Genomic DNA, 27,709 nt, shown 5'->3' with positions numbered 1-27,709 from the left:
CCGCTTTATTATACACCCAATTCCTCTCTATTACACTATTAAAATAAAATGTCGAGCTAACAAAAGTTAAACTGAACAGGTGCAAATGCCTCTTTAATAATGTAAATCTAGGGCAATGAAATAGCACAATGTCCTAAATTGACATTTATTCACATTATAACAGTAACAGTTAAGTTATTAAGTTATTAAATTTTACAATTCTGATCTACAATACAAGCATCCTGAAAACAAGGAGGCTAGATCATCCAACAAGAACTTAAGAGAGGGAAAAATAATTCAGATAAGAAGGAAGAGCAGATCAAATCCACCTGACAATATCCAACATTAGAATCGCATAAAGAATAAACAACAAGAACACGTCTAAGAGCAGCATGTCCCTCGGGAGTGTCCAACCATGGATGGCCAGGAAAGGTCTGTGGCAGATCCTGTACAAATGCATGAAGAATTATTAGAGAAAGGGAGATATAATCAGCAATTTTAACATGCATAAATTAAAAATTCCAATTGTTCTGAACTAACATCAATTACAATAACCATTTGAATGGTCGCATTAAACACCCTAACTTCCTTTTAGACCTTAACAAAATGTAAGACCCTACGCAAAGCTGATACATATTATTCAAACTGTACTGAATATCACACAAATTCCCCTCTTTTCCTGCTCAGCATATACTCACAGCTGCATTTTGAAAGAGTTCTGGAAACTGCTTGATTGGCATATACTCACGGCATATACTCACTTTGTATGTTCTAATTACAATAGAGTTTTGTATCATTTTTCTACCCGTATGTATCTATATAGCTAGGAACATTATCTTTATCTATAAAATTGATATATATGCATAATAAAGAAATAATTAATAGTCTACTCTCATAGTTTCCAAAATATCAGAATATCCATGAAAGTGCAATTTTAATGTACACAATATTAACCTGCTAATAAGAAAGGGGGCTTGTATCACTGCTCCACTCAAAAGAAATAGTCAGTAATAATAAGGTGTAAATCTTGCACCTGAGATGAACATTGAACAAGAAAAACAAATTACCATACAATGAAAAATATTGGGCTGTGCCAAACTCCCAATTCAAATGACCTTTATTGCCAAAGAACGATAATATTATTATTAACCATCTTGAGATGTTTTACTAGAGATTCTCAAAACATCATGAGAACCGTCTTTACAACTATCGATGCTACTGCTAGAAAGGAACTTCAGGAAGTCAGTAAAAACTAAAAATACATAACTAATAAACTAACATGTTGTCTGCTACGAAATTCCATGACAAATATTTACCTCAATGAGAAGGAGTCATTGCAAAATCAAGACAAGATCTCTAGCCTGCAGGAACATTTAAAAAAAAGGCCTTGATAATCTAATGCCAACAGTTACCAGGAAGCAAACATTGGATACCAGAATAGTTGTATATAGTAAGTAAAAGAGAACAATACCTGTTCATTATAGAGCTAAAAAACGGTAATGCTAAATTGGTACTGAGAAGTGGGAGTTGAATCTGAATTGGCTAAATCAAACAGCTCCTCAAATCAACAAGAGAGAGTTTGCTATATGAGTTTTCACCGGTGATCAAATTGTTATGAAATATGTGTATCGTGACATTCCTGAAAATGAGGGCATATTAGAGAAAGGCACTTGTCTAAATTAGTGAACAGTACCAAGGAAAAAAAACCACAAACACAGGACAGATGAACATAAAATCGCACAATAATCTTTCACTTACTTTTTACCCCAGAATATTAACATGGTAATAAATTTCAAGAAACCTAAGGTAAACTAACGGATCTTGTTGCTTAATTAGGCCATTATTTTATTACGATTCATGCATTACATACTTCCTTCTTCTGTTGTTACTTAACCGAGTCAACCAAGTGCAAAACTATTTTTGTAAAATAAGAAAATTTGTACATATTATAATACAACCTCCTAAGTGCACTGATATCACCAACTACCTTGTGACAGGAAGTCATCCCTGTAAAGAATATATGTAAGCATAAAAATATAACAGAAAGAAAGGTGAGCCTGGCGGGAGGAAGTGAAAAATAAGATCGTCCCACTGGTTCAACTGAAAATTAATTATAAACTAAATTCAGGGTAGTTTTTTGAAGATGTAGATGTCATGCAGCATTCAGAACATCGAATATTTAACAATATGGACACTTTGAGGTTTATAGCTTATTCTTTAAAATCACCAATTCAACCTTGAAAAGCTAGTTCCGTTAACTATGCAACTATCATTGGATCTAATTAGAATCATAGTGCATGTTTGTCTTGGCATTGAAAAAGTAGCCCAGTTAATGAATTGAAGCATGCAAACCAAGTCTCAATTCATTTCAAATATGCTCAATAAAATTGAGCTGAGCTATGTCCCAACTCCCAAAGCCCAAACATGATTTTAGCCTCAACTTGTGTTAGTAAGGTAATATAGTTTGTGTTTAAAGTAATGAGCTAATGATACATCCTCTAAGCCATACTAATCCAAATTGCAACTGGTATAATAACAAGTTTAAAAAAGCACTGAGGAAACTATCCCTTTTCTCAAAAAGCACTAAAACCAGATATTAGAAGTTTTATTATATATGCAAATAAAAGTATAGAAATAATTATATTTTTGTAAAATTTTAAGAAAAATACTTCCTAAACAATTTAAATGAGCACACCATGCATAATAAACATGCCTAGATGGAGGCAACAGGAATATATTTTTGTAAAATTTGTTCAACAAAAGACTTCCCAAATAATCAAAATCTGCATTTCAATTAGCTACATCTTATGTATACTATGACAAATGCTACTGGCATGCTTGTTATGAGCTGTAAGTGAGTGAAAGACCAGTTGATACAGTGAAAGTGTGAATCGAAGCAAATTTCTACTTTGTAACAAAATCAAGTACTATCCAACCTAAAAGTCAAATCACTGACAATTGTTGAACTAATCACAAACTAGGAAGACCTAAATATAACTTGACAATTCAAAGAAGGAATGAACAACTGATCTATTATAAAAAATTATCAATTAAGTTACCTAGCTTGTTCTGGGCAATGAACTGGCGTCTCTCTCCCCACTTTACCCAAACCTAGAAGCATTCAATTTATTTTACATGAACAAAGTGTTGGATTAACAACTAAATAAACAATGATATTGATGGAATCATCAAAGAAACCACACCTTTAAGAAAATAGATAATGAGATATATGGAAAGATACATATATGAATGGTTCATGCAACAGATGAATTTGAGCAACATAAGACATAGCATACTAAGATATCTAGGACCTAAGAGGTAAATTATAAATTTAACCATGACAACCAATCCTTTAATTTCATTGTTATAAATTATCTTTGCAATTAAAAAGGCAAATTCAGCCTGTGCATCTGCTTTCCACCAACTTTAAAAAGGGAGATATCCATACAAGTTCTCAGTGAGCATGAAACAATAATGACATGTATCCTAGGAATTACATCAAATAAATAAGTTAGTTTTGACTTTAACGGAATTAATTTGTTACCTTGATTTCTGACTGAATAAATTAAATTTTTGGCAAAAAAAAAAAAAAAAAAAAAAGAGAAAGAATGCACTATAAAAGAAACCTTAATTTAAAACAAAGTATATTTCATCTCCAAGGAAATTTATATTTCTTTCATTGTGGTTCATGCAGGACGGTTTCATCAATCAGTTAATATCTTATCTGATTCATATAAGAATTTATTGAGCTGACAACAAGCAAAACCTGTGTTTATTTACTTAACATTTTTCAAAACTACAGAAAAAAGATGTGTATGTTATCATAGGTGTGTTTGATACTACATACAAATACAAAATATAAGACAAAGACACTTTAGTACAAAAAATTGTTTGAACAAAAAAAAATATAAATATAATTTAAATTACTACATCAGAATTTTTTTTTGGTACATACTTTGATGATTATTTATTTTATTATATTATAAATGGCATGCACTAATAATATTATATGCAAGTTCTCCCATCTAAACCAAAGGTTATCATCCAAAAAAAAACCTTTTTGGTTTACGTCGTGAATTCACGATGTAACGAATTCTTCAAACTTTACAATTTTTTATTCCAAAATGTAACTTTTAGAATGAGAATCGGAGTAAATGCCTATTGGCATCATGAAAGTGTTATATTACTCTACTAATTAGAAATTTTTTTAAAATAATTGTTGTTTACTTAAAACAATTTTTAAATTATATTAGAATCGTTTATGCATTCTCTTAGCTTTCAATGTATACATATAGATGTCGTTTTTCAATGAATGATATTTGACCAAGGTATATCTTTTTAAATTAAACGTATAAGATTAGAATGATAAATCACATTTTCTACTAGCTATACGTAAGAAATATTTTGACTCTAGTATATGTTATTTTTGAAATTGAGCGACTGAATCTAATTTTAAATCTCTACTTATAAAAAGTAGAGTAATTTAGGCTAATAAAATAAATAGAGTTTAAAATTACATAAATATTTTAAATTAGAATTAGTTATACGCCGTATCCTGAATATTTTTATATAAATTGAATTAAGTTGATTTAATTTACCATGTATATATTGCATCAATAATAAATCGAATCAACTTAATTTGATTTATTATGTTTATCCTAGCTATATAAGTAATAAATCTTACTTTTAAGTTAATGGGTTATGTATATTCATTAATTTTAAAACACAAATACCAATAAAAAAATATTTTTATTTAAATTTAAATAAAATTTTAAAAAGATCAAAATAATAAGAATAGAAATCTAATTTTAGTATTTTAGTTCAGATTTCAAAAAATTTACATTTTTTTATATTTATGAATTTAAAATAAAACAATAAATTATTTCTAAAAATTTATTAAAAATTATTATTCGACTCATTAGCATCTAAAAAATTATTATCAAGATTTTTTAACGTTGAGAAGTTATAAAGTATAATGCACAGGAATTAAATTTTGAATTTTTTCAGAATTAAAAATAATAAATAATTATATAATATAAAAAGACCAACTACATTTAAACAATATATAATTTAAAAAATAATTAAAATATTATATTAATTAAATTATAATTTAATTTATGAAACTAAATATAGAACAAACGCTTTGAAAACACAACACTACAAGAAATTATCGGATTAGCGACCGATTTAGCGACCAATTTGGGTGGTCGCTAATAAGAAAATAGCGACCGATTTGTGTTCAGGGCCACCAAACCCTCACCAAAGAATATCGGTCACTAAATCGGTCGCTGAGTGAATCAGTCGCTAATCGGTCGACCAATTTGCATAACACTGGATTAGCTATGGATTAGCTATGAGCATCACTATACTCATGTTATCGCATAGAATCATAAATGTTCTTTGGTGGTTGATGTTTGACTCCTAAACAAGATATTTTTGCCAAACTAATTTTACTTTAACTAATTTCAGGATGGAAGAGTCATATGCAATTCACTACCAAAATATGGAAATGGAAGTGAAGCAGGAAATGAGAAAGGGTACCTGGTGGGAATGACAACTTGCTACCCTCAACCTGGCTCTATCAAGATCTCTAATGGTGAAGTTTTGACTTTGGAGGTTGACTACAGCAACACTAAGCTGCATAGTGGTGTTATGGGACTTTTCTACCTCCTTGTTGCTGATGACCTCCCACATCACAACAACTAAAACTCATCTCATTTAATTGTTTATATCTTCTATGATATTATTTTAGCATGCCATATGATTTTATAATAAGTTATGGGGTGGGACTTGTAACTAGTAAATAAATGCATATATTCTTTGCGAAGAAGAATATATAATTGTGTTTGTGTGATTTTAGATTACTGTCTATGTAATATGTTCTCTTCCCACAACTAATAACAAATAACAGTAATTATGAATATGGCTGATTTTATATTACTAACATGATATTTTCATTCCCTCTTATATTTATAGTTTAATTACAACTTGTAAGGCCTTTCTCTATTGGAATTTCCAAAAGGATGCTACAACTAATGCACATCAGCACCAATACAATATGATGATATTTGCATTCCCTATAAATATTACAACTACAGAGGGGGCATATATGTTGATAAAAAATAACAGAACAGCCCTGTGAGCTGAAACACTAGCCCTAATGCAATATTAAAATAATATATACAGAGGGAGAGATATATATTTTGATTAAAATAGACTCACCTCAACATGTTTTGATTTCTTATCCACCCATGTCTCATCTTTGTGTTTGTGGGTCTTCGCAAACAATTCTAACTGTGTTGGAATCCTCTTTAATGATATTTTCTACCAAACATATAAATTAAAAAACCTATGAGTATCAACTACCAATTGAAGTGTATAAAATTATAACATAAAAGATCTAAGTTTTTCTATAACATCACCATATTAGTTTTGTGTTGGGTAACGGAAATTGGGCCAGCAGTACGAAGAGCCGCTCCAAATCCGCTGCAACCAGATGCTCGATTTGACTTGCCTTGCACGCTCTTTTGTAGAAACCCAGTGTCAGTATTCCAATAAGCACAGAGAGCATCCCACACACCATCTTCTATCCATTGAGGTTTGACACGACTTGCACGAGCTTTTCCCAACAAATTTTTTAGTAACGCCACATCTCGCCTCTCAAAATTTTTTCGAGCCCAATAAAGATCTGGAGGAAAAAACTGATGTTTGCTCTGGATAATCAACACAAGCAAGAATAGTTATAAGTTGATATATATTATATTTTTCAAACTTAGAACTAATTCTTAATCTACCAAAGATTAAACGTTTCTCTAAAACCTACTTTGAACTTTTCCCACCAAAATTTCCTAGTAGCATCTGGTATCTTTTTCCACGAAAGCCATGGCTGAGAGTAATGCCCTTTAATGATGTCCGAAATTGCATGAGCCGCGGTAAGTGAAGGTAAAAATCTGTAGATATTACTTAATATCAATCGGAATACAATATAAAAGGTTAACTTCAAAAAATAAAATTATTGTAGTCTTGTATGGTGTTAAGGAAGTAAACTTAGAATGATAAGGCCCTGTTCTAATAGTAAAAACAGAATAAATTTATCCTAAATCCAAAAAAATTGTTAAGGAAGTAAATCTATCCCCACAAAACACACAACAAAATCTGTTGATGACAACAGATCAAGCACCAAAGGAGTGAAATCTTCTTATAGTGGACATCAATAAATTAATGAACAATGGTATATTACAAAGCAGTTTGTCATGGTTAAATGTTAAATATATAAAAAAATACAAAACTAGGGGAAACTCAAGAGTCATTTGTAATTACCAGAAAATGCTATAATACCCTTAAAAACTACTAATAACTAATCAGAAATATTATATATATCATTGAAATTGAGATATAATAATAACTAATAAGACCCATTCAAAACAAATTAATAAAGATTTTCAGGATGTATGTATTTTAATTAATTTCTTATTCAATCATTATATTCATTATTTATATCTGAATAAGTATCTATTTTCTTATTCTATTAATAAGTAGTTTAATTGTTATGTACATTTATTCTATATAAACGTACCCTTCTCCTGCCAAGTCCAGTTTTAGCTTCCTTTGACTTGTCTCAACATTTGAAGACGCGTGTAATGAGGGAAGAGCTTCCTTTGACTTGTCTCAACATTTGAAGACGCGTGTAATGAGGGAAGTGTATTAGACATCTGCATAATTTTAAATAAAATAAGCACTAACATGTATTATTAATTCAAATAAATGGTTTTTCAGTAAAATACCCTTTTGGAAGTTCCAGAATCATCTTCCACCACCCAAGTAGCTTTGGAGCAATAAGCTCTCAGCACTCGATTCCTATAGAAAGAACTCGCACGATTAAACAATCAGCCCCGAGACAAATAGAAAGAAAGGAAGAGGAAGAAGACAACTTACTTGAGAGGAAGACAACGAACGGCCCACATCTTTGAAGAAGACGACGGAAATCTTAATACCCTCTGCAAAATTAATTCTGTTTTACAAACTGGCTACTAGGTCCGAAGAAAAATTTGGCATACTTACTAATTGATATTTACAATATTTTCTCAAAATATCCACAACTAATAAAAGAAAGTGACTATTTTCTTGGATCGATGCAAAGCTTCATTATAAATGTCAATACATAGTAAGCAGGGCACCACTTACTAGCCCACAATTATAAAATACAGTGATCTAACTGCTAAAGAAAAAGGAATAACATAAGTCTGATGCAATTAGAATAGAAGCAAGCATGCAGATAATCTTTATTAGAATCTGCAGAGTTTGTGCAATTAAAGGAACATGTTCATTATATTATATAGGAAAGAACTGATACAGTATCATCTTCTAGTTAGAGAGTTCCACGGTAGCATTGTATGCCGAAAAAGGTTCTGGTGATTGGTGAAGGAAAAGAATAATGAGTTGAACACTCGGTCCAAAACAAATATTTCAACAATAAAAAAAATCACATTATTGAAGGTTGATGTCTAACAAGACCTAATTTCTATCAAGGTTGATGTTCAATCACACATTTCCAAAAATATTAAGAATGGGGAACGTACTCAGAGAATTAAAGAACTAACAAACACTGAGTTACTAATCAAACCCTCTAGAGTATGCTTCTCAACCATGCACATAATAATATTATTGGCATAAACTTAATATTATTGGCTATCAAAAGTTTTAGGGGCATCACCATAGGGATAACATTATACATTTGCAGTCTATATGCCATGTATGATTGCCTATGAAATTTTATGATCTCAATGTAAAGACTCACAAATCATGCCTAATTTATAAAGCCAAAGAGAAATTATGTTGGAAGACCAATACAACTCATGTTCATGGAAATGCAAGCCAAAAAGACAGAATTCAATATAAAATATCATTATCTTCCCATCTATAAAGTATGTAGCAAGATTCTTGGTATTGATACCAGGCCATAATGGTGCTACTTAGAGGCAATAATATACATTAAGAACCACTATTAAATCTTGAAACTAACAACAAAGAGTAGAAGCAAGCAATCACATCACAATATTACCAATTAATAGCTGCTTCATTACTCAAATAATGATGAACATAACAGAAGGATAACCAGAGATATCTACCTCAGCAACACCCGAAGAGGATCCCAACCCTGCTGAGCAATCCCTGTGAGGCTGTGACCCAGAAGCAAGAAGCACGAGCAGAGGCGAATGGAAAGCAAAAGAACCGGAAGCCCACACCTGTGACGGCGAGTCGGCGACGGTGAAGACGACGGCGGAGAAGACCAAAGGCAGAAGAAGAGAAGCAGAGGTGAGGCCCGTTCAAAGTTGAATGAGACAATAGGGTGCCGGTGCCTGCTCCGGTGCCGGCTGCGGCGGAGACTACCCGGTCGAAAGGAGAAGAGGCGAAGGAGAAGAGGAACTGGATTTCAGAATTTGTGCGAGTTAAGGTAAAACTAGCTCACCGAATCAGAAATTCAGAATTAGGGTTTTTTTTTTAGATTTGGATCTTAATTTGGATCCAGATTTAAAACAGTTTAAATGGATTAGATTAAAACCAAATTATAAAATAAATATAATTTAGTTTAGTTTGGATTTTTTTTGGTTTAAAATTGGGCTTTTTTTAATGGCGTCGTTTTAATAATTATATATATGTAATTACTTTAATCATTTAATGTTTATATATAAGCTAATTTATATCAGAATTATTACTTTATATTTGGATGGTAAATAGTTTTGAAATAATTTATTTTGCTTAAGTTTTATGAGAAACATTATTGTATATATGGTAAAGTTATTAAAGTGGGTATGAAATTATATTTTGCATTATTTGATATTTAATATTGAGGTTAGTTTAATAAAAAATAATTTCAAATAAAAAATAATAATAATTTATTTAATTCAGTATTTATAACAATAAATGAGATTATCATTATATAAATTATTTCATTTAAAATAGTTTAATTTGTAATTATAGTTAATATATATTATCTCTGTTCTACCGCGCTCCACCTCTTCAGCCGGGTCTGCCCCTCCAGTTGTGCTCCCTGTCTTCCTGTGTGCTCACTACTCAATTTGCTTTCTTTTAGATTTTTTTTAACTGTTAATGTTGTTAGTTAATTTGTAAACTGTAATTTTTTATTACTGTATGGTTTAGGATTGTGAATAATCTTAAATAATTGTTGTCCATTAATCTATGAACTGTGATTTTTCATTACTTTGTGGTTTAGGATTATGAATAATCTTAAATAGTTGTTGTTAGTTAATATGTGAAGTGTGATTTTTCATTATTGTGTTGGTTAGGATTGTGAATAATCTTAAATAGTTTATCATATGGCATTTTATGGTTGTTTTTTTTAATTTGACTTTTGAGTTTGTATTTTGAAAAAGATCATAATATTGTGGTTTAAGTAATATTTTTACTTTTGATGATATTTTAAAGTTTATATTAGATTATAATTATGTTTTACTCTGTGGATTTATATTTTATGTATTATTTTATTAAAAAACGATTTTTTTTATTGAACTACAGTCAAACCAATTAAACTAATAAACCAGTAGTTAGAACGGTTTGATAACGGTTTGATTTCAAAACTTTGCTATAATGACAATGTATTATAGGTACAGTAGTTTTTAGCTTTTATTTTTAATTAGGGAGCAGCTTTACAAGAGTGATTATGACTAATTGGCTAACTTAGAGTGAACTTAGCAAATTTCTAGAAATAGTTTTCATTATGGCTTTATGCAATAAAAATGGATGCATTAAATTTATTTGGGATGAAATTGGGTTGGAATTATTCTTTATTTTTTTTAAGTAAAAAATATTCATATGAATAAACATAATTGATCAAAAAACATGAAAAAAATTAATTTAAAATATAAATTCATTTTTTAAACCGAAAATATACAAATTTGTTTCTTAATCAATTTAAAAAAAATGGATAATCAAAATATAGTATATAATATATTGTAAAAAATTTAAAGATATTGCCTGATCAGAGAAAAAAGATAAAGTTACTCAGCTCATATGTATATTTAGATTTACATGTATGTATCTTAATATGTTTTGGATTGGTGTTTTGTATTTTTTGGAGAGAAATTTAGTGGATGTTGAGAGGTAGGGGATGATATGTGTGGTGACTTGTGAATGTATCTATTACCTATGTATGAATTTATACTCTTTTGGTGATTGAAATTTTGTTCTTTTACTGTTTTAGTTGTGTGCTGGATATGGGGCTTGCGTGTGGTTAATAAATAATAATTGGTCTTGCAAATGTTTATGCTTCCTTGCCATATGCTAAATACTTTATTGGTTTATGAATCTACTTGTATGTCTTTTACTTATCTATTATATTTCACTCAGTAAATTACTATTACCTGAAACCATTTTCAGTATACACCAGCTATAGACATATGGAGCATTGTATGTATTTTCGCAGAACTTTTGACTGGAAAGCCTCTTTTCCCTAGGAAGAATGTTGTCCATCAATTGGATCTCATGATTGATTTTCTTGAAACACCATCTCTTGAAACCATTGCCACTATAAGGTTTTTGTTTATTTGTGGCAATTTTTCTCTTATTTATCGAGGTTTATAACCCCCTCCAAATAGTTTGTGGAAGTTTCTAAAACCCCAAAAAATTTAAGGTGCTTTTGCGGGAGTGAGAGTTTTATGTATGTTTAGTGGAGGTTTTATATTAAACTTTTGTGGGAATTTTAAATCACTTTTGTAGCAGTTTAAAACCCCCACAAATTAATTTTTTAATTTAACAAAAATTAATTATTTTGTGAGATTTTCAAACCTCCACAAATCCTATAATTATTTATTTCTTTTTTATTTAAAATCATTCTTAATCTCATCTCATTTACATACTCTCAAATTAAAAATTTATTTTTTAATATCAAAATTTAATAAATATAAATGCCATGGAGTATAGCGCTGAAAAGTGTTCCTCCTGAATTTTCATTAATAATTGGTCCTTATTGATATAAATCAATAAAGCATTGATTCTTCGACCGAAGAATCAAAATCTAGAGGGAAAAATAAATAAATAACCATCAAAACCAAAAACCAAAATCAAAATTAATGTGGGATAATACACATTTACACAAAACAAACAACAGTGTACAGTGTCACAAATTTACAATTTTTGCTCAAGGTTAACATGGATTACTGATTTTACAATATGGTTCAAAAGTGATGTATTACTTCACCTATTTTCCAGCAACTTGAAGGCTGTCTCAACCAGTGAGTGAATTGTTAGATTGTGCCTGTTCAATCCAACAGTACCAGAGAAAACATTGAAGCTTTCAAGCTCTGATGTGATTTCTAATACACCTTCCAGCACCTTCTCCATTCCCATATGCTTGAAGGTATCTATGTTTTCTGCTTTGTCTTTCATCATCTAAATCGCAAACTCTATGGCAAACCTCCCTATCCTCAGCACCTTTGTTGCCGGATACTTGTGCTTCTTGAGAATATCTACTAGTATACTTGCCAGTTCAACTTCAATGATTCCGGCTTCTTGAAATACATAGCTTGATTCCTGAGAGGACATGAATGTGAAAACATTTGCTGCTAATCCAACCATGACTTCTTGTAGCTTGTTTTCTTCTGATTTGATTGCCAGAAGTATCTGCATAATTTAGCAATTTGTTAAAATTCAATCTACATAGAAACATAATATGAAGTTCACATTCTGATAACACAAGATCATAATGATGAGAGTAAAACTTACTGTTGGTGCTGCGCCCGTAACAACCTTTAGCTGGTTGAAGCATTTTGATCCACTAAAGTAGAGATAACATTAAATTGGGTGCAAAATATCATTAATATACAAAGCAGAGATGACCAAAATCAAAGGAAGATATCATTTTGAATCAAGAATGGAAAAAAGATGTCACTAAAGTAGAGATAACACTCACATCTGACATTATGCCCAACCCAAGAATCTATAAATTCAGTCATGTCAAACCAAGTTCTTAGACATTCAGAATCTATAAATTGTATCAACCACAACTTTCATTGACTTATTTTATATTTTCTAATATTTACTGTTATGTTCTAAGACAATTAACAACTAAGTTCTTACACTGGAGGCATGTATCCAAATGTTCCCACAAGACGAGTATGAAGTGATAAAAAGCTTCCAACTTCCCTAAGTTTAGTTAGCCCAAAATTTGCAACCTGGTGAATTTCCAAAACCTTATTAGACAGTTTTAATATTAGTCTCATCAGAAAAAAGAAAACAAAAATTGGAAAATAATGATTATTGCCAAGAATATTACAATAAACTAACCTTTTCACGGAAGTATTTATATATTAATATGTTAGCAGGTTTCACATCACGGTGGATATAAACAGGAACAGTGTGAGATAAAGAACTAAATGGTTAAAATGGTAGTTAGGCACAAGTATCAATAGAGCTTAAGTGCCAGAGAAAGCTATTAGGATCCTCCATTATACCATGCATATACATAATATACAATAATGCAAAAAATTTCATCATTGATTTTGATCACATACATGTGCTAAACTATAGATATGAATATGTTATTACCAATTCAGATGAAATCTCCATAAGATAATTAACTCTTCCTAATATCCTGCAAAATGAAACCATCCAGAATTAAAAGCTGATGATTAAGTTTGGTACATAAAATTCTTAAAAAAATCATATTATAGAAGCTTACTCATCAAGAGATATATGATATCTTTAATTTCAACTTTGCTGAACACTCCAAAAGCTGCAGATTATAGCCTTGGATTTATATACAAAAATCTTTGCTTGTTATTATTCCTATATGGAACTCACCGTTATGAAAACTTGTGAGAGTTACACTGTGATGCTCACGGGTTTCTGATATGTGAATTTTGGTTAGAACAGAACACAACAATAGAAGAACATTTTATAATTTAGAGCTACCTTTCATGCTGACATATTAATACCTTCATGGCTCCACCACCTCTTTGTTGTTTTGTGGACTTTTTGTGTTGATCTTCACCAACTAGCATTGAAATTTTCATCAAAGGTTTGCAAAATCATATATAGATAGGACCACTAATCTTGTAGCATTATTATTATTATTATTATTATTATTATTATTATTATTATTATAATGTATATGTATGTGGTCCCTTGCCACGTCTCATCAATTTTATTCGTTTGCCAAATGCCTAACTACCATTTTTACTATCTTTAACTATCAATAAAATTATGCAGATAAAGAACTAAATGGTCAAAGATAATTTATTTTTCCTTTTAATTCTGGAAGATTATATAACATTATTAAAGATATAATTGGCTTGCTTTTACTTGGCCTCTCAATTCTGCAAAATAGACTGCTCCAAATCTACCCTGACCAATTTTGTTATCAGAGTTGAAGTTATTTGTAGCCTCGGCTAGTTCTTGATAAGAGAATTCCATCGATTTTGCCGCCATAATTGCTGGAAGGCCAGAAGCACTAGCAGCTGTGGATCCTAAAGTTTCATATTCACCACTGCTAGATGCTTTACAAGGATAAGGAAAAAAGAAACAAAAAGTGTTATTATTATGAATTCATGATCACAACATAATTAATTCATTGAACATTTTAACATTGTGTCATAGTTAATATAACTTAATCAAATAGAAAGAAACAAATAGTAGATTAAGAAGCCTAGAATTTCAATAAAATACAGTTACCATCTTGGGTTGAACTTGATATAAAATCTTCTGTTGGCAATTTAATTTTTTCTTTTTCCTTCTTCTGGAAATATTAACACAAGCACAAATTAATAATGGCAGAACCCCACTTGTTCCAGCTATAGATATTCCAACAGCAACACCTTTAGCTAGACCTGTTTATATATAAAAATAAAAATAAAAATTAATAATTTAAGCTCAGTGGCAATGATTTCTTGTGTTATAGTCATCAATATAGCCAACTTTCTTTGAAGTTCAGAGAGCTAGACCTGTTTTGCAAGAAAAAAAAAAAAAAAGAAAAATGAGAGTTAAAAAGGATAGAAACCAAACATGAAGCCACAAAAGTAAACCTAGTATTCTTCTCTTATTGTTGCTACTTGCTAGTTGCTAGTTGCTACCCTCAATCACATTCACACCTTCCTCGGGAACTAATAATTCAGTTACAGAAATTGTAAGGAAGATCAAATGAGTTCATATGACCAATTCACCAAAATAATATTTTGACATAAATCAGTGAAAGCACCAGATACATCCTTGACTATTTCATTTCAGCATTCTGGAATCTTTAGAATGGTACCCTAAAGTAAGTACTCTTTTCAAGAATTAATATGGTTTCCCATCAGGTAACTATCAAAGATGACAATTATGATTTCCTGTTTTCTCTTCTATCCCTTTTCTTCTAAGGACACGGAGTCCGGGAGAAGGAGATTTAAATTGAAATAAAACAGCTGATTATGTACAAGGCCAAGTAAGTAAGGGCATGCAAGAAAGGAGCACAATTGAATATACCTCATCAACAGAATGAATGTTTCGCTGGTCAGCAGTATACATCAGAACATCCTGTTAAAAGATAAAAAAGGATAAAATAAATTAAAAAGCGAAACATTTCCTCTTACATTGAATCATTTCAATAATGAAATTTTGAGAAATCACTCTCCTTATTTAGCAGTAGAAACCATTTGACCAGAAAAGAAAAACACAAGTGGTAGTAGTGAAAGAGTATAAACTCACTCCAGCCATTGGCATAATTGACATTGGCTGGCCATCCTGGAAACGAAAGAGTCCACCATCGAAATCCTTGCCATAATTATTTAAATAGCACACCACCTTTGATGAACCAAAATTGTCAACAACAGTATTAAATAAAATTCAATAAAAGAGAGGAGTAATGGAAAGTGGAATCCTGACTGCAAAGTGCCGCTGTTTGAGGTAGGGTCTGTTATCATCACTATGACACCCAATGCTTGCACCTCTGCTCCAGCTGTTTGATGATTCATAAATACAATAAGGTAAAGATTGTAAAAGAAGTAACAACCAACAAGCAATTGATGGTCCTTAAGATAGAGTAGTAACCTGATTAGAGCAGTGAATAACAAAGAGCTCGTATTAATTAGAACTCCATAACTTAGTGATGAATTAGTGTTGATGAATTAATACAAACATGTCACACAGAAAAATAAATCATTATTCGAAAATTCATTCATACATGCCACCAGAAATCAGTATCACAATCCCAATAGGTTACAGAGAAAACAGGGTTGATAACCACAGCAGTTCCGGTGCAGAAAACTTCATTAGCTTCTAACAATTCTTCCACTGGAACACCACGCTCCTCTACCTACAAATTATTCATAGACCAAAGTTTCCAATTAACTCTTGATTTCAATACTAATTGAAGGAAACAACAATGCAATAAATCACCTGATAACCCACTCATTCAATGCTTTATAAGCCTACAGCAAACAACATTAGACCCTTACTAGAAGCAGTGATACTCCACAATCCATATAAACAGATTTTAAGTCATGATTTAATCCAAAGAACATGTTTTGCCACAAGTCACAACCAGTATGTGGTAGTGCCAATGAACTCTAACTCAAATCTAATCTGAATACATGTATTCCATTCTTGAATTCTTTCTAATCCAAATAGACACTGACTAACATTTCATGCAACTAGTTCTAGCACACACTTGATTATAAAAATCTGTTAAGTATACTACCATTCAACACAAATCTGTTATAAATACTTTAGTTCCATTCAAATCTTCACTCAAACTAAACATATGAAGTTGAAAAACATTGCATGAGTTACCAATTTCTACCCCGTTTGCATCTATTCTCTCTATGAAAAATAAATGGAAACAGATAACACATGATTAACTATATCCAAGAAACAGATAACACACACTTTGATTAACTATATCCAGAAAATAAAATAAGACACAAGCATATCACTTGTTCTTCAAAGAAGCAAGACAATTTCTTAGTACACCACAATACACAACTCTGATATCTGAAATAAAAGAACTCACCTGCAAGATTCTACCTCTACTTAATCTCAATAAAATAACTTTGTTGTTAACTTTGAAATCAAGGCTGCTAAATTCCCTTACCCAGATTTTAGAACAATCTCAAGTTATTTTAGCCCATTTTTTTAATTTTTTAATAAAAAACTGCCTATTTAAATAAAAAATAAAAAATAAAAATAAATGGACTAGTTTATCTAGCTCAGTGAATTTCTTTTAAATGGACTAAGCTTTCATTTTAGAGACGCACATACTTGATATATAATTAGTCAAGTAGGCCTAAATGGACCATACCAACTTGTTTGATAGATATAAGCAACTCTAACATTGAGAAGTAATACTTACACTATTTTTTGTTATATCTTAACCTATTGACTTTTTTATTTAGAAAATAGTATACAATTATTTTTTATTTTTTCAATTATAGTTTTTTTTATATTGAAAAGTTGGAAGTGTATAAAAAGGAGTATTACTATTGCAAGTAACACAACTTGTCTAATATTAAGAAAAAAGAGAAACCAATAGCACATACCCGGTTCTGAAGATCAGCAAGTTGGTCAAGCATAAACTGAGTCTAAAAAAATATAGAAAAGAAATATACAGAGTTTATTTAGAGAAGAAACCAAAATAATCAGGAAATTAAATACCTGCAAAACTTTAAAGATAGACTAGATATCCAGAGTAGCCAGCAGTAAAAGAAAGTCAAGTCTAATAACTATATATTTAAGCATAACAGCATTGCAAGTCTAATAACCATATATTTAGCCAAGTAAAACACTGCACCTGAATCCCGAGGGCCCATTTTCTCTCGACAGGGATCTGTGGTCTCATTCCTACTTGATAGTCCATATAACCTGGAAAGTGCCCAGCAACTGGAGAAGAAACTTCACTGGAATGATTACACGATTGAAACCAGCATCCTAAACAGTTACATTATAAAACCAAAAATAAGCTTTTCACAATATCCTATTTGAAAAGAGAAAACAAAGAAATCTAATACCAAGAACAGAAAATCTACAACTCCAGCACAAAATCCATAAAACAATCAAGGACAACATCTGAATAACTATCAAGGACAATCTATAACTTTCTTAGTAACAATCATCTGAATAACTATCAAGGACAACATCATGTACATCATCAAGAGACTTCTGAGCAATCTCCATGCACTTCTCAAACAAGTCTTTATATAGATAAACAAAAATCAATACATTCAAATAAAGCATCACTATCTTTATGTAGATATTTTACCTCTCGAGAGTTATAAGCTGATATAGTTAGGTGAGTGTAGTAATTAACTATCACTTTTCAACAAAAAACCAGCAACTTCAGCTAATTACTTTCCACCAAGATTACTAGGAACGTAGAACTATATATAATATTAGCTGCTAAATAAGGAGTTTTGGTGAAATGCACAATAGGATAATACTATTCATTCATATTCATTAGTCAATATCATGTCTTAATCCTTAAACTATTAACTAAAACACAAGATAGAGCCTCCTTAATGTTTTTTACTATTAAGGAGGCAACACAAAACAGAAGCATAACAAAATAAAAAGAGCAAGCTGATGCATTAAAGGAAAGTAATCTGGATTTTAAATATATATATGCCTTTGCCTCAGTCTCTTTCATGTTAAAAGCCTTAGTCAGCTCCAAAATATCTCTAAATCAGACTGATTAAGCATGAAAATGGCAAGTATCAATAGATTATAAACCATGGCAGTTTGTCAAAACATTGAATATCAAAAAGGAAATGGGATTCACAAGTTATAATGCAGTCAGGACATAAAATAAAAAAAAATCAACATAAAACTTAATTAGTGATGATGTCTTGGCATAATTAGAAATCAACCATATATCTTGGCAGCTTCCACGATGATTCTGGGCAGCTCCAGTGATGGTGGAAGACCTTCAGCAGCAGCCAAACAGAAACGTTGGTTCCCACAGCAGTAATGACAGTTACAGTAGCACAAGGAATCAGAACTCAACGAACTGAAGGGGAGAAACAGCTCAGGGCAGTGGACGTTGAATATGATTAGGACGGCAACAAGGCAGTAGCAACTCACCCCCCACTAGTGGCTCCAATCGCAGCAACTCCAAATCGACGGCAGCAGCTGCTTGAACGGCAGCGGCGACGGAAGCTCAGTGACAGTCGTGGCTCCAGCGACAAGCCCTTGTAGCGGTGGCGACAGATCGACGGCTCAGGGTGAGGGAAGCTCGACGGCGCACAGCGACACGAGCACGACAGCGGCTCCTCGCAGCTTCGTGGGTGGTGATGGCGACGAGCCTGGCTTCGACGGCAGCGATCGTGGGTAGCTCCTCTCGAATCTGTCTCTCTCTCTCTCTCTCGTGCGACACGACGGCGGCATTCGACGGCAGGGAGGACGACTTTCCGCAGCTCTGAAGGTGGCAATAGCTGCAGCGGCGCTGCGGTGGTGACGGCTGGGCAGGCCTTTCCTCTCTTCTCTTCTTCTCCCGGGCCCTCTTCTCTCTACAGTGGCTGCTTTTGTTTGTTACGTTGAAGGAGGGTGAGGTTGCGGCTGTTAGGGTTAGGAATTGGGGAAATTAGGATTTTCTGAGTTAATTTGGGGATTTTGGGATTTAGGGTTAGAAATTAGGATGTTACAGTGAGTGGTGATGGCGCAAAGTCTTCTCTGATTTGGGGGTGATGAGTGGGGGTGGCGCAGAGTCTTCTCTGGGTTGGGGGTGGCGCGAAGAAGGGAAAAGCTAAGGTGGAGTTTTACACTTCTATGTTTTCATTTTATTTGGCTAGGTGAATGTATGAGTATCATTTGTTGAAAATTGGAAAAAAAAAATTAAGTGTTGGACATTTGACCTTAGATACATTAGATAACACTTTTTAAGGGCACCTAAATTCTGACGAGTAGGTTACTCTTTGAAAGTGTATTTTTTGGTGTAAAAAGTAAATCTATAGCTCCTAAAATAAGGTTACGCTTTATAAGTGATATTTATAATACCTAAGGCTACACTTTTCAAATAATGCCACAAATGTATTTTCTATTCTCCTACAAAAAGAAAACACGGAGAAAAGCATATCCTATTCTAGGAATAGGCTACGCTTTTTAAATGTAGCCTAAAAAATGTGGCTGAATGAATATTTTTCTTGTAGTATTCTCACTTTTCTTCCTCTTCTAATTTTTTGGTCAAGTTTTTTATTGGAGTTAAATTTGTTTGGGTTTAATCAGAGTAGGTTAGGCACTGGCTATTGGTTTAGAAAATTGGGCTTAGAAATTTAAACTAGTTTTAATTAATGGAGGTTTTATATTCTGCCATAAATAAAATATGTTATAGAGGTTTTCCTCCGCAAAAAATTTCTATAAACAAGCAGAAATCTTATAGTGTGCTAGGGTCTGTTCTTCAGTTTCCCTTCCTCTTTGCAGTCTTGTGTGTTTTAGTTTTTACTCAATGCAACTTTGGTTGCATATTAATAGGTAAGGAATGAGAAAGCTCGGAGATACTTGAGCAGCATGTCCAAGAAGAAGCCAGTTCCTTTCTCCCAGAAGTTTCCTAATGCAGACCCCCTTGCTCTTTGTTTGTTAGATAGAATGTTGGCCTTTGAGCCTAAAGATCGGCCTTCTGCTGAAGAGGTTGAATTCTGAATTTTCATCCGTCTTTGGTTCAGTTTCTTTGGTAATCTTTTATTAACTTGGTATCTTGTGTATGATATTGTTAGGCGTTAGCGGCTCCATATTTTAAAGGCTTGGCCAAGGTTGAGAGAAAACCTTCTGCCAGCCGGTTACAAAGATGGAATTTGAGTTTGAGAGACGCAGGATAAGAAAGGAAGATGTACGAGAACTTATATATTGTGAGATTCTAGAGTACCATCCAAAGATGTTAAAAGAATTTCTAGAAGAAGCAGAGCCAACAGGTTTCATGTATCCTAGATATTGTTGTCTATGGCTGTAGCCAAACTCTTGTTTCATCCTTATTCGTTGCATTTCTTTAACCACTCAATACAATTTTTTATAATTGGCTATTCCCTAAATATCTCTATGTAACAGTTTGAATTAATAACCATAAGCCATGCCATATTTGCTAGCTTTTTCTTAGTATTAAATTCCCCATGCAAGTGGACTTTGAAAGTAGAAGTTCTTTTGTAAATAATTAAGGCTGAATGAGTATTTACGGTTGATAAATCTTTTTTTTTCTATTACTTTACTCGATTGTATGATTGTTCAAACGTAATAACCAAAGTTACTTTACTCTATAGTTTGATTATACAGTCTCTTCTAGTTTAGGTGTCATTGATGATATATCAATGAAGCTTTTTTGGCTGAGTGTTTTGGTTTGCTCCTATAGAGAATCCCTTGGAATTGAAAAAAGGCAAACAACTAGAAAGAAAGTATCCAAACTTGGGAATCTATCATTACAAAAAAGAATTTTGGTGGTTGATGCTAATGCAGTGAACAGAAAAGTTGCAGAAGGTGTTTTACAGAAATATAGGGCAACAGTTACTTGTGTCGAGGGTGGCAGGGCTGCTCTACAGATGCTGAAGAAGGTTGATAGCTTCTCAAGATGAATTACTAAAGAACTTGTAGAGATGAATGATCTGCATCTGCAGTCTTCTCTTTGTATTTCATGAAGCACAGGTCAGTGTGGGCATGTAATAGATGATACATCACTGAACCTGTCCTTATTCCAAGACGCAGCCCTTTAAAAGATTGAAGTAAAACATACTCTATAGAATGAGTAAAGAAGATAAATTCATTTTTGTTTATAGAACGAAGGGAAATGTCATCCTGTAAACTTTCTCGTTTAGACCTTTTTAGTACTTGGCTACATTCTTTCATGCAATTTTTCCCAATAACAAGATGGGAGGGAGGCATCGTTTTATTCTCCAATTGACAGCTTTTTTGCCATTATAATTGAAGATCAAGTTTTGTAAGATATAATCATTGATCTTGTAGTATAATTCACCTATGGAAGTAACCTGCTCCTTTTTAAAGATTATATTTTATCTAAAATTATTTACAAAAATTAAATGGATTGCTTACATAAATGTCACAGAAATTAAATACTCAGGTAGTTATTAGCTATTAAATAAATATCGATCGTTCTTCATTGCCATTATCCCTGAAACTGGCGACATCTCACCCTAAAAAAATAAATCTACATCTCATAACTTTTGTTGATAAATAATTCACAAATGAATCCTCTAAAGTGATCTGCTGATATATGTATAATAATTAATAAGGGAATTTATATTTCCTAAATGCATCCGTATTTTTGCTTGTTGCCTTCAGATGTTGAGATCAAGAGTGAGTAAAGATTTTCCAAAACCTTTACACTTCAAAATTACAAACCACCGCTTTATTATACACCCAATTCCTCTCTATTACACTATTAAAATAAAATGTCGAGCTAACAAAAGTTAAACTGAACAGGTGCAAATGCCTCTTTAATAATGTAAATCTAGGGCAATGAAATAGCACAATGTCCTAAATTGACATTTATTCACATTATAACAGTAACAGTTAAGTTATTAAGGTATTAAATTATACAATTCTGATCTACAATACAAGCATCCTGAAAACAAGGAGGCTAGATCATCCAACAAGAACTTAAGAGAGGGGAAAATAATTCAGAATAAGAAGGAAGAGCAGATCAAATCCACCTGACAACATCCAACATTAAAATCGCATAAAGAATAAACAACAAGAACACGTCTAAGAGCAGCATGTCCCTCGAGAGTGTCCAACCATGGATGGCCAGGAAAGGTCTGTGGCAGATCCTGTACAGATGCATGAAGAATTATTAGAGAAAGGGAGATATAATCAGCAATTTTAACATGCATAAATTAAAAATTCCAATTGTTCTGAACTAACATCAATTACAATAACCATTTGAATGGTCGCATTAATACACCCTAATTTCCCTTTAGACCTTTACAAAATGTAAGACCCTACGCAAAGCTGATACATATTATTCAAACTGTACTGAATATCACACAAATTCCCCTCTTTTCCTGCTCAGCATATACTCAGCTGCATTTTGAAAGAGTTCTGGAAACTGCTTGATTGGCATATACTCACGGCATATACTTACTTTGTATGTTCTAATTACAATAGAGTTTTGTATCATTTTTCTACCCATATTTATCTATAAAGCTAGGAACATTATCTTTATCTATAAAATTGATATATATGCATAATAAAGAAATAATTAATAGTCTACTCTCATAGTTTCCAAAATACCAGAATATCCATGAAAGTGCAATTTTAATGTACACAATATTAACCTGCTGATAAGAAAGCGGGCGTGTATTACTGCTCCACTCAAAAGAAATAGTCAGGAATAATAAGGTGTAAATCTTGCACCTGAGATGAACATTGAACAAGAAAAACAAATTACCATACAATGAAAAATATTGGGCTGTGCCAAACTCCCAATTCAAATGACCTTTATTGCCAAAGAACGATAATATTATTATTAACCATCTTGAGATGTTTTACTAGAGATTCTCAAAACATCATGAGAACCGTCTTTACAACTATCGATGCTACTGCTAGAAAGGAACTTCAGGAAGTCAGTAAAAACTAAAAATACATAACTAATAAACTAACATGTTGTCTGCTACGAAATTCCATGACAAATATTTACCTCAATGAGAAGGAGTCATTGCAAAATCAAGACAAGATCTCTAGCCTGCAGGAACATTTAAAAAAAAGGCCTTGATAATCTAATGCCAACAGTTACCAGGAAGCAAACATTGGATACCAGAATAGTTGTATATAGTAAGTAAAAGAGAACAATACCTGTTCATTATAGAGCTAAAAAACGGTAATGCTAAATTGGTACTGAGAAGTGGGAGTTGAATCTGAATTGGCTAAATCAAACAGCTCCTCAAATCAACAAGAGAGAGTTTGCTATATGAGTTTTCACCGGTGATCAAATTGTTATGAAATATGTGTATTGTGACATTCCTGAAAATGAGGGCATATTAGAGAAAGGCACTTGTCTAAATTAGTGAACAGTGCCAAGGAAAAAAACCACTAACACAGGACAGATGAACATAAAATCGCACAATAATCTTTCACTTACTTTTTACCCCAGAATATTAACATGGTAATAAATTTCAAGAAACCTAAGGTAAACTAATGGATCTTGTTGCTTAATTAGGCCATTATTTTATTACGATTCATGCATTACATACTTCCTTCTTCTATTGTTACTTAACCGAGTCAACCAAGTGCAAAACTATTTTTGTGAAATAAGAAAATTTGTACATATTATAATACAACCTCCTAAGTGCACTGATATCACCAACTACCTTGTGACAGGAAGTCATCCCTGTAAAGAATATATGTAAGCATAAAAATATAACAGAAAGAAAGGTGAGCCTGGCGGGAGGAAGTGAAAAATAAGATCGTCCCACTGGTTCAACTGAAAATTAATTATAAACTAAATTCAGGGTAGTTCTTTGAAGATGTAGATGTCATGCAGCATTCAGAACATCGGATATTTAACAATATGGACACTTTGAGGTTTATAGCTTATTCATTAAAATCCCCAATTCAACCTTGAAAAGCTAGTTCCGTTAACTATGCAATTATCATTGGATCTAATTAGAATCATAGTGCATGTTTGTCTTGGCATTGAAAAAGTAGCCTAGTTAATGAATTGAAGCATGCAAACCAAGTCTCAATTCATTTCAAATATGCTCAATAAAATTGAGCTGAGCTATGTCCCAACTCCCAAAGCCCAAACATGATTTTAGCCTCAACTTGTGTTAGTAAGGTAATATAGTTTGTGTTTAAAGTAATGAGCTAATGATACATCCTCTAAGCCATACTAATCCAAATTGCAACTGGTATAATAACAAGTTTGAAAAAAGCACTGAGGAAACTATCCCTTTTCTCAAAAAGCACTAAAACCAGATATTAGAAGTTTTATTATATATGCAAATAAAAGTATAGAAATAATTATATTTTTGTAAAATTTTAAGAAAAATACTTCCAAAACAATTTAAATGAGCATCACCATGCATAATAAACATGGCTAGATGGAGGCAACAGGAATATATTTTTGTAAAATTTGTTCAAAAAAAAGACTTCCCAAATAATCAAAATCTGCATTTCAAATTAGCTACATCTTACGTATACTATGACAAATGCTACTGGCATGCTTGTTATGAGCTGTGAGTGAGTGAAAGACCAGTTGATACAGTGAAAGTGTGAATCGAAGCAAATTTCTACTTTGTAACAAAATCAAGTACTATCCAACCTAAAAGGCAAATCACTGACAATTGTTGAACTAATCACAAACTAGGAAGACCTAAATATAACTGGACAATTCAAAGAAGGAATGAACAACTGATCTATTATAAAAAATTATCAATTAAGTTACCTAGCTTGTTCTGGGCAATGAACTGGCGTCTCTCTCCCCACTTTACCCAAACCTAGAAGCATTCAATTTATTTTACATGAACAAAGTGTTGGATTAACAACTAAATAAACAATGATATTGATGGAATCATCAAAGAAACCACACCTTTAAGAAAATAGATAATGAGATATATGGAAAGATATATATATGAATGGTTCATGCAACAGATGAATTTGAGCAACATAAGACATAGCATACTAAGATATCTAGGACCTAAGAGGTAAACTATAAATTTAACCATGACAACCAATCCTTTAATTTCATTGTTATAAATTATCTTTGCAATTAAAAAGGCAAATTCAGCCTGTGCATCTGCTTTCCACCAACTTTAAAAAGGGAGATATCCATACAAGTTCTCAGTGAGCATGAAACAATAATGACATGTATCCTAGGAATTACATCAAATAAATAAGTAAGTTTTGACTTTAACGGAATTAGTTTGTTACCTTGATTTCTGACTGAATAAATTAAATTTTTGGCAAAAAAAAAAGAAAGAATGCATTATAAAAGAAACCTTAATTTAAAACAAAATATATTTCAACTCCAAGGAAATTTTTATTTCTTTCATTGTGGTTCATACAGGACAGTTTCATCAATCAGTTAATATCTTATCTGATTCATATAAGAATTTATTGAGCTGACAACAAGCAAAACCTGTGTTTATAAAATGACCGGGTCATATTCCAATGACAGTCAAGAAATCAGATATCAAAGTATTAAAAAAAAAAAACAGGACCTGCTTGAACAGATGCACTTACAGTGTAGTTCAAAAAATTATGCACTTTGGAATACTTTTCAATAGAATTGCTAAAATGAGAACATAGACAATAATTAACAACTGATAAATGCTAAAAAAGAAACAAGTTAACTGCAGGGCACCCAAATTTCTTAATTCAGCCAATAAACTTGAAAACTATCTCTTCTTACCTTTGAATCAAGGCTTCAAACCTTCACTATCGAAATTGAAGGTGATAGAATATAATGAAAATTGAACATTCTATAGCAAAATTTTCAGCTTCAAAACCATAAAATCAAAATCTCAAACATGTAATCTGCATAAACCAGGCACGACAAAGGAACAAAAAAAAACAATCACATTTGGAATCAGAACAAATCACACACACGTGAATGGCTGAACCCCAATTGAGTTTGAATCACAAACCAAAGATCCGAATGACTGGGATTTCTTTAATCCCAACCCAGCCACGTGCATGTCCACACACATAAGATCTGAAGCAATAACGTCAATTTGGGAAAAATATTACAATGATTTTACCGACAATGATTTATAGCAACATTTAGATCAGAAACAAAGTAAATTAATTGGTTAGCAATTCAACATCATCTCAAAATACAAGGAGAAGGAAAATTTGGAAAAGACAGAACAGGGGAAGCGACGATGCAGGGACTCACCAACGGACTACGGTCTACGGTGACTCGGCGACGGCGAGGTCCCGAAACCAGAAGACGACGAGCGACGACGACCCGACGAGTTGCTTCTATCGTCGGCGACGAGGATCCCAGGGAAGGCCGCGACAAGTGGAGACGCCGGCGAGTGTGACTGAGACGAGATTCGAGTGAGACTGAAAGAGACTGTAGTGGGCTAGTGTGAGAGAGAAGAGAGAATTTGGAGAGAGACGTTCTTTGAGAGAGATGTAAGAAAATCCAGGGAAGATGAAGAACACTAGAACAATACTTCTGAATTTTTTTTGTTCTTTAGATGTGTTTTTTTTGTATGAATGAACATTAAAATTAGGGTTTATGGATGAGTATAATCATGTACATGAATAATCAATCAGATATTATTTTATTTTTGTTGTAAAATAACTAAATAAATAAATAGCTACGGATTTGTTACTCCCACTTTTACGTGGGAGTAAGGTTAACCAACATAAAAATATTTATAAATTAGACCCCGTTTTTTTGTTTTTGAAAAAACCAATAATTAAAATTTGCCTTTCTGTTTTCTACTTTTTACACATTTTCTTTTTCGTTCAATCAAAATTTATAAGAGATGAATCAGTTACCTCTGCTAGGGTTTATCATTCATTCTTCACCCTTCTCCATATGAGACAATCCTTTTTAGCATTCCTCCTCCCCCCCTTCTCTTTTTATATATTGGAGCTTTGTTCTTCTTCCTCACTACTAACTCCGGTCTCGGTCCTTCTTTCGCACATCTGCACTTGCGAACTACTCTTATAAGGTTTTATTTTATTTTATTGTCTTTTCTATGAAAATTATGTGAATTTGGATGCTCTTGTTCTGGTAGGATTTCATGATAAATTTGAGACTCGGTGCAAGTATAACTTGTACCTAACTCAGTAT

At 32.3% G+C, this 27,709-nt stretch overlaps 3 protein-coding genes and 1 long non-coding RNA gene across 4 annotated transcripts; all 4 read right to left on the bottom strand.

Moving 5' to 3' along the window:
• Positions 1–121: 121 nt before the first annotated feature.
• LOC107645680 (uncharacterized) lies at positions 122–11,469 on the bottom strand. The gene is made up of 11 exons (XM_088490378.1): positions 11,368–11,469; positions 9,225–9,405; positions 7,556–7,646; positions 6,803–6,929; positions 6,402–6,692; positions 6,202–6,303; positions 3,039–3,090; positions 1,451–1,618; positions 1,296–1,340; positions 934–1,012; positions 122–425 (listed from the first exon to the last, which is right to left on the bottom strand). Exons 1-8 carry the CDS (start codon positions 11,467–11,469, stop codon positions 1,584–1,586), a joined length of 981 nt encoding a protein of 326 aa, XP_088346504.1. The 3' UTR covers positions 122–425; positions 934–1,012; positions 1,296–1,340; positions 1,451–1,583.
• Positions 11,470–12,034: 565 nt separating this feature from the next.
• On the bottom strand, positions 12,035–19,825 carry LOC107645679 (uncharacterized). The gene is made up of 12 exons (XM_088490376.1): positions 19,808–19,825; positions 19,045–19,469; positions 18,831–18,970; positions 17,759–17,895; positions 17,508–17,549; positions 16,021–16,285; positions 15,679–15,928; positions 15,457–15,507; positions 13,543–14,936; positions 13,075–13,169; positions 12,721–12,772; positions 12,035–12,618 (listed from the first exon to the last, which is right to left on the bottom strand). Exons 1-6 carry the CDS (start codon positions 19,823–19,825, stop codon positions 16,148–16,150), a joined length of 900 nt encoding a protein of 299 aa, XP_088346502.1. The 3' UTR covers positions 12,035–12,618; positions 12,721–12,772; positions 13,075–13,169; positions 13,543–14,936; positions 15,457–15,507; positions 15,679–15,928; positions 16,021–16,147.
• LOC107645678 (lysM domain receptor-like kinase 3) lies at positions 12,388–15,944 on the bottom strand. Its single transcript, XM_088490377.1, has 10 exons — positions 15,918–15,944; positions 15,679–15,774; positions 15,457–15,507; positions 14,668–14,731; positions 14,340–14,492; positions 13,909–13,990; positions 13,282–13,366; positions 13,075–13,169; positions 12,721–12,772; positions 12,388–12,618 (listed from the first exon to the last, which is right to left on the bottom strand). Exons 1-10 carry the CDS (start codon positions 15,942–15,944, stop codon positions 12,388–12,390), a joined length of 936 nt encoding a protein of 311 aa, XP_088346503.1.
• A 2,602-nt stretch (positions 19,826–22,427) lies between the features above and the next one.
• On the bottom strand, positions 22,428–27,145 carry LOC107645681 (uncharacterized). The gene is made up of 6 exons (XR_001621556.3): positions 26,798–27,145; positions 25,346–25,397; positions 23,755–23,922; positions 23,600–23,644; positions 23,238–23,316; positions 22,428–22,730 (listed from the first exon to the last, which is right to left on the bottom strand). It is a non-coding gene; the product is annotated as an uncharacterized LOC107645681 (long non-coding RNA).
• Between the last annotated feature and the right edge of the window lie 564 nt (positions 27,146–27,709).

The sequence above is a fragment of the Arachis ipaensis genome, chromosome B6 (assembly GCF_059453495.1).
Source record: "Arachis ipaensis isolate K30076 ecotype BB chromosome B6, ASM5945349v1, whole genome shotgun sequence".
NCBI classification, from domain to species: domain Eukaryota; kingdom Viridiplantae; phylum Streptophyta; class Magnoliopsida; order Fabales; family Fabaceae; genus Arachis; species Arachis ipaensis.
This window is presented reverse-complemented; position numbering and strand designations above follow the sequence as displayed.